The sequence below is a fragment of the Micromys minutus genome (genome assembly GCF_963924665.1).
Source record: "Micromys minutus genome assembly, chromosome: 7".
Lineage (NCBI taxonomy): Eukaryota > Metazoa > Chordata > Mammalia > Rodentia > Muridae > Micromys > Micromys minutus.
In genome coordinates this window covers 59577238-59589394 of record NC_137976.1, presented here as the reverse complement: position 1 = coordinate 59589394, position 12157 = coordinate 59577238, and the positions used below count along the sequence as shown (strand labels likewise).

At 43.0% G+C, this 12157-nt stretch overlaps 1 protein-coding gene across 2 annotated transcripts in view; it reads left to right on the top strand.

The window, feature by feature from the left end:
• Window positions 1-12157, top strand: part of OSBPL11 (oxysterol binding protein like 11) — a 57835-nt gene that overhangs the window by 5175 nt on the left and 40503 nt on the right. For both annotated transcript variants that reach the window (XM_080918741.1, XM_080918740.1), the window contains exon 2: window positions 7325-7393. In XM_080918741.1, the coding sequence (XP_080774867.1) occupies window positions 7325-7393 (69 nt within the window). The remainder of the gene's footprint in view (window positions 1-7324; window positions 7394-12157) is intronic.

Below are 12157 nucleotides of genomic sequence, written 5' to 3'. Positions count from 1 at the left end.
GAATCTGGGGCAGTCAGATTATGCATTGGGCTTTAGATGTGCCCAGCTCAGTATACCTGAGCGTTTTCAGGCCACATTCAGCGAGCTTCAGACACAGACATATTTAATCCCCACAGTTCTCAGAGGAAGGTAGTGTGCACTGACTGTTTTACAGGGGAAGAAAATGGAAGCTGAAATGAGTTGGCCAGGATCCCATAGCTAGTAAATGGAAAAATTTTATGTCTAGTTAGTTATTTGCATAGAGTATTAAAAGAAGATAGACTGTAAATTAATGGATACTTATTGATAATAATACCCAGTTTAACACGTGGTTTTGTCTCATGTTTTGCTACGATTCTAACTCATAACAATTAGTTTTGAGCCCATTCAGTGTGTGAGTCTGTTTCCCAATTATGCGCACACCCAGCAGAGTGGAAGTCAGAAGCTCCTGGCTTTCAGGAAAGGAATGAACCTCATCAGTGTTTGCAGACTGTCCCTTGACGACCCTAAAAGAAAGTTGGTTGAATTTATTTCATTAGCCCTAATCTTTCTTTTAGAGTCATTTATATTCAGTTCACATACGGATTTTACTTAACATTTGTAGAGAGAACAGATTTCTTAATTCAGGGTCCCACCTTTTTCACTAACAGTTCATAGATGAATTTCTCTCTTTATTTTTCTGTTCTGTGTCAGGTTTTGTTGTTGTTTGTTTTTGTTTTTTGAGACAGGATTTCTCAGTGTAGCTCTGGCTGTCCTGGCACTCCCTCTGTAGACCAGGCTGGCCTCAAACTCAGAGATCCACCTGCATCTGCCTACTAAGTGCTGGGAGGAAAGGTGTGCAAAGGTGACTGCACTGTTTAATGAAATGGATGGAAAGGAGCAAACCAGAGGGACTGCTAAAAGGCAGGCTGGGCATATGTGGTAGGGGCTGCCTTTCCAAAGTTTAAACACTTAAAACCTTTTATTTTTGGCTCTCCACCAGCTAACCACAACTAACTAAAAGGCAGGTCTCTTTTGGCATTAGCAAATAATTGTACTTTTCAGAGGAAGGACTGGCAGAGTTTTGGAAAGTGCCTCTGTCTTCTAAGCTGCTGTTACACAGCCTTGAAAACAACTCTGGAACAAAGGGCAGCCAATACCTCTGCTCACCCAGCATTCCTTGGAAGACAAATCATGTGTACCAATTGCACATTATTTTTTTCTGTGATGAAATTAAGTCTCATGTGATGAAACAAAGTCTTATTTGGCAGAGTCGGTACAGCTTGAAGCTTTTGATAAGATGTGTGCTCTAGCCAGGCCCTGAAGTTCTGCCCTTTAACATACTCTGTCCTGTGTGTCACTTGCCTTCTTTGTGCCCCACCCCCCGGCCCCGTGGGATTGGGCTGAAAATCTGTGTGCTGCTATTGCCCTGAGAACTACAGTTGATCTGTCTTTTCCCACTCAGGAGTCCTCTGCCAGCCCCTTCCTATGGAATTGTAGCAGTTTGTGAATGGGGTAATCCTCAGACCGTCTGTAGTTCTAGCAGAGTATCAATTAGAGAACACTGCAGTAATAAAAATGATTAGTTTTCTTTGGTGCTGGAATAAACCAATGGCTTCGAGCTTGCTAGCTAAGTTCTTAATCACTGAGCTATATTCCAGTCATTAGTTAAGTACATATAACCATGTATACTATAACATTTATTTCACGTATATGATCATTATTCATGATAGATACGTCTTTCACAGAGTTTTGCTTTTAACTCCTAAGTTTCACACACATTCTACCAATACAGAGAGCTCCTGAACAAAAAAGGGGTAGAGTTAAACACACAGACCATTAGCCAAAACTTGAAGAATTCATCCCTGTGATTCAAAAGCATGCATGGCATACCCTGATTTCTAGAAACACTTGTTCTTTAAATGTCTTCATTCATAAAGATTTCCTCATTAAAACAGCATTTAAAAGGGCTGAAGTGGTAGCTCAGTGGTTAAGAGGACCTGGGTTCAATTCCCAGCACCCACATGGCAGTGCACAGTTGTCCGTAACTTCAGAATCCAGTGCCCTCACACAGACGTACATGTAGGCAACATAATATATGCACATAAACTAGGTTATTTAGAAAGTAGTTTTTAAAGATTTATGTATATGAGTACACATAATATATGCACATAAACTAAGTTATTCAGAAAGTAGTCTTTAAAGATTTATGTATGTGAGTACACTGTCGCTATCCTCAGACACACCAGAAGAGGGTGCCAGGTCTCATTACAGACGGTTGTGAGCCACCATGTGGTTGCTGGGAATTGAACTCAGGACCTTTGGAAGAGCAGTCAGTGCTCTTAACCTCTGAGCCATCTCTTCAGCCCATAAAGTTTTTTGTTTTTGTTTTTGTTTTTTTTTTTTAATAGCATTTAAAAGGCCTGGTCAACTCAAACTGAAATGTCCCTCTGCTCAAGTCTAAGTGTTGGAGGCTCTGCCAGCACTCGCCACCTGGCTCTGCCCTTGTCAGTCCACTCTGCCACACCCCCTTGGTCATCAGTCTGAGGTAGAACTGAGCTCCACTGGCCTCACACTCTACGGTACTCTACTACCCTTGCTTCTCTGTCCTGATGCCCCATCGTGCTTATCCTTGAACTTTTCCCAGCGTCCTCTCTCAGCCCTCTCTTGTCATTTATATATCTTGGGTATTCTTTACAACCACGTCTTCAAATGCGCTGTATGCACACAGGCTATGTATGTACTGCTGGGTCTCTATCTGTGTCTCAGTCATACCAGATGCCTCCTCTGTGCAACTTGCAGGCCCCTAAGGCCACTGAGTTCCTCTGGGACCCCGTTCGGGTGTGACATCTGGTTTTTGCCTAGTTACTGCCGTTGGAATCTAGCTCTTGACTTTGCTGTTCTCTCACTATCCCTTTCTCATTTCACACCAACTCAGTCAGCAGGTCCTGTCACCCCAGCCTGGTACTGTAGAGACCTTTACTCTGTTGAATGACATATTCTTTTTAGATAGATGCCATCCCTGATCTCTGGTGTGTGGCTTCTAGATTGTGTGTAGATACATAAAATAGATGCCCGTGACTCTGATGGGAAAGAAGCAGCAACACTGCCCAGTGGGCAAAGGGGGCTGACAGGAGGGAGGGGCACGGGAAGAGAGGTGCTCATATACACTGGGCACCGGAAGGGAACTTGAGAAAGAAGGAAGGCCTTTTAGAAACTTGGACATCAACTAAAACACATTCCTGCTATTACTGTGTTCCAGTGCCAGAGATCCTTGCTGCTGTGTTTGCTCTGTGTGAGTGTTTCTCCTTAGGAATCTCTTACTTTTCAGTGGGTTTCAGACTGCTTTGTAGCAATCCCTTTCTTTCCCTCCCTCTCTCCCTCCCTCCCTCCCTTCCTTCTTTCCTCCTTCCTTTCTTGTTTCTTTTTCATTGCTGTTTGTTTGAAACAGGTTTACTCTGTGTAGCTCTGGTTGTCCTGGAATTTGCTGTTTAGAACAGGCCGGCCTCAAACCCGAGATCTGTCTACCTCTGCCTCCCAAGTGCTAAGACTAAAGAGGACTGAAGAGGCAATCCACTACTGCCTGGGAATCATTGTTCTTAATGGAAAGGATCTGGAAGTGCACTTAAAAGAAAGTCTGATTTGAAACATTTTATAAGGTTAAAGGTTGGAGCCTAACACCTGTGATACCACCCCTTAGGGGGGTTAAAGCAGGTGGAATAGGTTTGAGAAGTTCAGGGCTAACCTAGTGTGTGTGTATTTGTGTGTGTGTGTGTGTGTGTGTGTGTGTGTGTGTGTGTATGTGTGTGTGTACAAGAAGTAAGTATGTAGTAAAAATGGAGATTGGGAATTGAAACAGTGGTTTTTTAGAAGTGTCAGACTAAACACATTAATACTGCTGGGCAGTTCAGCTAAGCAGCTTTTTAAAAACTTTATAAGTGTTACTAACCTTGCAAAAAAAGCTTACAGATAAATAAGAACATCCCAGAGTCTCTCTACAGTTCAGAATAGGCTGGGAGTGAATGTAAGCCATGGAACTTCACATTACATTTTCCTTTTTTATATAGAGTATAAGTTATCTACCACCAAACTAAAAACAAAATTTAGAGTTTAAAACTAGTAAAACAATTACTTTTATATCCTGTTTAATAATACTTCATGAATATTTCATAATACATTACCTGCATTCAGTCCTTTCTTATATCTTTATATTTACCCTTTCTTGTTCTGTCTTGATGTTATACTGTACCTATTGTACATCTATTTATGTATTTATAATACTATTAATTAAAATAAAAACTAATATTTGGTTATGAATATGTGCATGCTGATACCCAAGGAAGCCAGAGACATTGAACTTCTCTAATCTATCAATACAGCCAATTGTAAACCACCCAACATGGGTGCTGGGAAGAGAACTCAGGGCCTCTGGAAGAGCAGTATGTGTTCTCAGCTACCAAGCCATCTCTCCAGCCCCTTCACCAGCTATTTTCCTAGGCAGCTTCCAGGACTAATTCCAAGGAGATGATACATTGAAAACTCCTAATTTGGGAGCAGTGGTGTTCCTGAAGATAAGTTCTTCATAGCTAGTTTTCAGTCTTGTTTTCATCACCTGATGTATATAGAACATGAAACAGCACGATAAAATGAGGTATGTGATGTTTTCCTCAATTAGCAGCCAGATTGTCTTAATACTAAAAGGTTCATTAAGATCTGCAAAAAAACAAAAAACAAACAAACAAACAAACAAACAAAAAAAACGGGGCTGGAGAGATGATGGCTCAGCGGTTAAGAGCACTGACTGCTCTTCCAGAGGTCCTGAGTTCAAGTCCCAGCAACCACATGGTGGCTCCCAACCATCTGTAATGAGATCTGATGTCCTCTTCTGGTGTGTCTGAGGACAGCTACAGTGTACTCACACTCAATAAATAAATTTTTCAAAAGATCTGCAAAAATGTATATACTTTTTTTCAATCATTTTTACACGAATGTATAATTTCTAAGGAGTGGAAGATGAACGCTGGAAGGTCACACACGCTTGGTCACAGGCTTCCATCAGAAATTTATCAGCAGTGTTCCAAGCTGAGAGCTTTCAGCTTTTGATATAAATGTGTGGGAATTAGGACTTGGGATATTTGGATTAGGAGGTGCTAGCTTGTATAAGGAGAAAAGGAACAAAGAAAAGTTCTGGTCCAGCACAGAGAGGTGCTACATGCCTCCCATCCCAGCACTGGCAGGGCAGAGACAACAGGACTCTAAGGTCTGTCTTCCTTGGCTGAATACTGACTGCAGCACACATTCCACAGCTCCCAAAGCAGAACATTAAGTCTCACAGCATCTTCTCATGGCCACCAGGTGGCACCATCTTCCCACATCAACTAGCTGTGCTAACTAGTTTTGGGGGACAGAAAGGGGGAAAGATGAAAGAGAGCCTGCCTGTGCCAAAGAACAGGAGTGCTCAAGTTGTTTCTGTATAATCTGGGGGCTGGTGTTTCATTTTAGTAGTCTACACTGACGTATTTGAGTCTTGCTTTTTGGCTGCTGTTTTGAGAGAGGGTTTCCTTTTATGAAGCCCAGGCTGCTCTTGAGCTCACCATGTTCCTGCCTTAACCCATCAAGGGCTGGGATTTCTGGCAGGTTGCCACCATGCCCAGCTTGAATCTGCCTCTTAGAAGACTGGAGTCACTCTGTTACCAAGTCAGTCACCATCAACACCTTTCGTGTACTTATGAGAAAGTTATCCTTTTTATCTCTGGCCTGGTAGCTGACCATGGCTTTGAACTCGTGATTCTTTTGCGTAGTGAGTACAGGGACCACAGGTGTGTGCTAGTATGCTGTATTTAAAAAAAGTTAACTCTTTATTTAAGTATCCACCAATAAAGTTTTGATGACATTAGAACACAAATCACAGTGTTGTGACTTGTGAGGAACCACTTTGGATGGTTTTTGTAGATAATACTGTTGAAATTATATATTTATAATTTTACTGTTAGCTGTTAAATGACTGGTACAGTAGCTTGCAGATGAGGAATACCATCAGTAAGAAAGGAAAAGTGACTGAATAGAGGTAATGAAGATGGTGCAGTTTTTAATTGTTTGATTTTTAATGTATATGGGATGGGGTGGGTAGGCAGGTGCTCCCACGTATCTGTGTGAAGGTCAGTGTCAGGTGACTACCATATATATATACTTGCATTTATTTAGTGTGTCTGTGTATACATGCACAAGCATGCGTAGGTGCCATGCATGTGTGTGGAAGTCAGAGGACAACTTGCAGGAGTGACCTGTTTCCTTCTATAGCATCGGCTCCTTCCTGGAAATCCCATCATCAGATTTGTTCACCAGTGCTTTTCCCTGCTGAACCAGATCTCCAGACCTTTACCTCATTTCTGGGGTGGTCTGTCACTGAACCTGGAGTTCACCAGTTGGTTAGGAGAGGCCCAGGATCTTCCCATTTCTTTTCAGCACTGGGATTAAAGTAATTCGATTTGTGATTTTACTTTAATGTCAGTATCTGAACTCAGGTTGTCATACACAGCAAGTCCTTTGCCTACTGAACCATCTTTTCTGACCCTCTTTGGCTTTAACATGTCTGTCTTTCTAAAGAGTAGTTAGTATAGTAAGATTTTAGAAAAGTTTGTCCCAGCAATCCACAGGCATATAACCCTACAAGTCCAGTTCTTGTGGGCCGTACTCAGCTGCAGTGCTTTTATGGCACGCCACCAGGCGGGGGAGGACACCTTCCAGAGACAGGCTTGCAGTGGAGAACCCAGACTAGGAAGTTTTCCAAATGGTGAATTATGGACACCTTGATGCTTTGAGGAAATAACTTCTGTTGTGTTCTACCTGGGGCTTTGAAGGGTTAATGGAGACTACACCTGGAAGGTTGTGGGGCTACAGGACGGAACAAAAGAGCAAGTCTCATGGACACACGGTTCAGGGAAGGCAGAGTGAATGTTAAATACCCAGAGCAGAAAAAGTTCTTTAGGAAATCATTTGGGTAGTTGTTTTTAAATAGAGCATTCACAGGATATTTGTGTTTATATTTATGTAGCTTTTATTTACATGACTATAATTCAAATAATAAAAATTTTGAAGAAAATTAGTAGGTTTGACACTTTTCTTTTTCTTTTTTTTTTCTTTACACAAGGTAGTTTCTCTAGACCCAGCTGGCCTCGATCGAACATACAGAGGATCTTTCTGCCTCTGCTTCCTGAGGGTAATTAAAGGCGATCATGACCTTGTCTGGAAAATTTAATGATTAGTGTCTCTGCAGCTGTTTTCAAAACTGTATAGTTGTCTGGGTTTGTTTGTTTGTGCTTTTCTTATATTTCCACTAACCTCAGCTCTGTTCTTTTTGAAACAGTGATCACATGGAGAGTGTTAGCGGCTATTTAATGAAGTACACCAACCTTGTCACCGGGTGGCAGTTCAGGTAAGCTGACTGTCTTTGGATGTCAGCCTCCTAAGAGGTTGGGAACTGATTGTGTTATATGCTGATGTCAGTACAAATAGCTGGGAAACTTTTAGAGGAGGATTTACCACGTCTCTCCTACAAACTGGAAGGCTTTCTCCTTAGATATGGGGAATTTTTACATTAAATAATAAGACTTAAATCCTCTAACCCAGTGCTATTAAATACAGTCACCATTTTGTACAACTGTCAGAACTGCTAATCTCCGTACCTTTCACTAGCTCCTTCTACAACCTCCTCCTGTCTTAGTCTCTGGATTTTACCACTTCTGCCGTGGGCCAGGGAGCCTATAGTACGTGACCTTTTGTGACCTTATTTCACTCTGCATAGTTTTCTTGTATCACAGTGTCGGTCGGGGTGTTTCATTTTGTTTTTCGAGACTGGGTTTCTCAGTAGCCTTGGTTGTCCTAGAACTCAGAAATCTGCCTGCCTTTGTCTCCTGTGTGCTGGGATTAAAGACATATGCCACCACCTAGCACTTTGGGTTTTTCTTCCTCTCATTTTATTTTTCTATTTACATATATGGATATGTCCAAGAGCACACCTCTGTGTGCCTGCGTGTCACACAGAGCTCACAGTCAGTTCTGTTTCTATCCTGTCTTCAGGCCTGACAACATTCCCTCATCCACTGAGCCATTTTGTTGGTCCAGTTTTTAATTACATTATTTGATTCGTGTGTGTGTGTGTGTGTGTGTGTGTGTGTGTGTGTGTGTATGTGTCTTGAAGTCCGAAGAAATCTTTCAGTTTTCATTTTTTATCATGCAGGACCTGGGGTGTAGCTCGGAATCAGGCTGGGAGAAGTGTCCTCACCCAATAAACCGTTTCCTTGGTCCACACCATTGTGTAAAGGACAATAATGCTCCAGCATGTGCATATAAAACCTTGTCTGTCCATCCGTCCACTGATGGGCAGTTGTTTCTTCCTTGGCAGTTATAAGTAAGGCTTTGCTGGGAGTGTTGTGCCAATATCTGTTCAAGTCTCTGCATTTTTTGTCTGTCAGGAAGTAGAACTAGTGGACGATGCAGCACAGTGCAGGCTTTATTTTATTTTTTAAGGAAATGAACTGCTGCTAGGCATGGTGGCCCACAACTTTAATCCCAGCATAGGGAGGCAGAGGCAGGCAGATAGATCTCTGTATGAGGCCAACCTGCTCTACATAGTGAGCTCCGGAACAGTCAGGCTACATAAAGAGACCCTGTCTCAAACAACCAAATTTAAACATTAATAAGTAAATGAGCTTTCTAGGTTGAGCCCCAACAGTTCTTCTGGCCTTTGTATCTGGAGTAGCTAGAAATATAGACATGCACCCTTGTGCCTGCTTCTACCCTTTTATTCTGGCCATGCCACAGCCTTTATTTGGGAGACGGTGACTTCTCAGGTCCTCAGGCTCTTAAGCATGTGCTCTTACCAGTGAACCATTTCCCCAGCCTTAATTATTCCTTAAAGTAATAAAACTAAAATTTATAAGCAACTAAATTTGAGTCTAAAGTCTATTTTTATAGACAGATTATTTTCACAAAATCATGTATTATACTGTTTATAATTCACGTGTGTGTGGAGAAAGAATGTTTTTCATACACTGTGAAGAATTGCAGAAATACCCATGAAGAATAGGATTTTTTAAAAAGAAGCCATGGCATATGCATTTCCACCCTCCCACCAGACAGACACACAAATCATACAGATAAAGAACAAAACCGCCTTCCCGTTCTGACCGCTGTGCATGGTCATGAAGCACTGCATGAGCACACCAGCTCTTGAGTGTGGGATGAGATGCTGTCGGGAAGCCACAGCGTCACAGGGAGCTCTGTGGCTTGCCAGGCCGCCTCTTCTGTGCATTGCAAAAAGAAGCTTACGGGACAAAAGCATCGTGCCTTTGCTATCTATTCAAGGTCATGTTCTTCCCTCCAAGTCATTTCTGTTTCAGCTGAAAGCAGCTTTGAGCAGGCAGGAGACACCTGTGTGAGTGTGCTCTAGAAGGAACTGCTTGGTGGCTGGTAAGACAGCTCTGTTGATAGGTCAGCAGAATGGCTCGGGTGAGGATTCCCATCTGCACACCCACATGACGGGAAGAAAGATTCCTACAAACCTCCACAAATGCATCATGGCAGTTGTGCATAAATGCATAGACGTGTGTAATACCAAAAAAGATGGATGGTTCTCTTGGTAAATCACTTGCCACATAGGCTTGAGGTCCCAAGTTTGATCCCTGTAGCCTATGTTAAGCCCAGCATGGTGGCTCACACACTGGGCAGACTGTTGAGCCATCCAAAATAGAGAGTTCCAAGCCATTTTGAGATCCTGTCTCAAAAATAAGGTAGAAATGACACCCAAGGTTGTCTCTAGCCTGCAAACATAAGGTAGGCGTGGTGCTGTACGTCTAATTGCAGCACTCAGGTTAGAGGTGGAGGATCAGATTTTCAAAACTGTCCACAGCTACGCTGGGAGTCTGACTGAGGCCAGTGAGGAGTGACCCTGCCTGTGCTCTTTCCCTGCCCCCACCCCACCCCCAAAGAATGGCTTGCTCTGGAATAGAGTTTTCCTGGCTCCACTTCTTTTCAGTTTTGACTCTAGTCCTTGAGTGGCTTAGGAGTCTGTGCATGTAGGCTCTGAAAGCCTCTGGAAGGTCAGAGCAGAACATACAATTGTCTTCCTGTTCAGAACCTTCACCAGTGTTTGTGTTTGTGCTTAGAGTTAGAATGCAGTTGTTTGTGATGATGGTTAAGTTGTGGGTGTCCGTGAAGCCTGAAATTACTTATGTCTTCAAACTGGCAATCTTTACCCTCCTGCAATTGCAAAATCCACAATAACCTTGCAGTATTTCCCTTTAACAAAAAAAAGGCGAGTTTTCTGTTGTGGAGGTTCGTGCTCAGAAATTTCCTGATGTACTCAGCACTTGTATCTTTCTAGTTTATCGTCTAGGCCATCCTGCTAAAACACACCTAGATGAAGAGTCTAGTACCTTTTGAAGGAGGCAGTCTCTCCTCCTTCACTCTTCGAGCCCTCTCCACAGCTACTGTCACATACCCTTTCTTCCTGGCGTTGCTGGTTGGCCTGGGCGGCATACACATGAGCAGGTGGGCTTCTGGTAGGCCAAGGAGTCCCTCTTTACTGTGAATGGAAGACTCATACAGACATTTTTATAAAGACAGCTTTAGAAACTTAAGATCATATCAATGGCTGCTTGTGGAACAGTGGACATTGCCAGGAAACCTGGTAAGGTAGAGCAGGTCTGAGTCTCCGGAAACTCGGGTACACATCTGAGATGGCAGGGAGCTCCCTGCTCTCTGCCAGATTCCTGCTTGTGCTACACTTCCCACATAAGGAAACGTCACCTGTGGTCACATAGACCCAGAACAGAGTTCTCCATGCTTATGAGATACCTAGAGGCCTTGAGGGCTTAGCAAAAAAAGCTCCCCTTCCCTGACATTCCTCCCTGTGAAAGGTAGTCTCTGGTCCATCCTGAGAAGTGGATATGCATCTGTTTTCCATGATGAAGAGTCAATAAGCAGTAGGGATGAACATGGACTGTGTTTCATCAAGAACTGCCGTTAGGGTGCATAGAAGACTTCAAAGACCCACAGAGCCTCAACCTAAGCCTCCCATAGAAGACCTCTCTGTTCTTCCAGATAGCTTCCAGACAACTTCTGCCAAGCTAAGGACTATCACCAGTGAGCTAAGCCGGGCTCCTTTTTCTCACCCTGTGACACCATCCTCAGCCTACAGGCCCCCAACTCCTTGGCACTCAGCAGTGCTTAGATGTCCAGGAGTTTGGGAGCCCCCCGTCTTGTGGACCCGTGGACCACCACACTTTGCTCTTTGTACAGTTCTCTAGCTGCGACTGGAGGCCCAGACAGAAGTCAGGGAACCCCAACTTTGGCTCCTCCACAACTTAGACTTTATCTTCCCTGAAGCCCAGCACCAGACGATGGTGGCATGGGATAAATGGGATAAGTGCAGTCAAGCTCCCTGTGTTTCGACGCCCCAGCAGCAGAGCCCAGTGGTGGCAGAACGTGAACTCATACCTGCTTTATGTTAATCCCTTTAAATCTTTGGGGGAAAAAAAACTCTTAAAAATGAGCAAAGATGTGACTGACAGTTTGTAATGTTTAACAAACACATGAAAAAGTCTTTAACTCAACTCCAACAATAATTAGAAACGTGAGTTTTAAAATTACAAAAATATGACTGGTTGGAACTCAGAATGCTTGCTTAGCATGTATGAGGCTCTGCATTGGAGCCTCAGAGCCGCACAAAGCTGGGTGGTATACCTGGGAAGCCCACCACTCAGGAGGTAGAGACAAGATGATCATAATTTAAAGTCATCTTTGACTACATAGTTTGGGGCTTGCCTGGAATATGTAAAATTTTGTCACAGAAAAAGAACACAAAGCCAAAGAAACAAGGAGCTTCAAAAATATTAAGGTTAAATTTGTATCAAAATATGAGAACATTTTATTTTCAGGCTCAAAAAGCTTAGAAGGGAGCTGGGTATGGTGGCGCACACCTTTAATCCAAGCGCTCCGGAGGCAGAGGTAGGTGGATTTCTGTTGAAAGCCAGCTTGGCCTATAATAGGACAACTGGGGAAACCCTGTCTTAAAACAGCAATGAAAAACTTAAGGGGAAGAGGTGATAAGTGTTCTGTTTCTCTTCTTAGGCAAATTCAACCTTTTTATTTTTTATCGTCAACACAAGGCTGATTCTGTTCCGAGTCCTTTGATGTG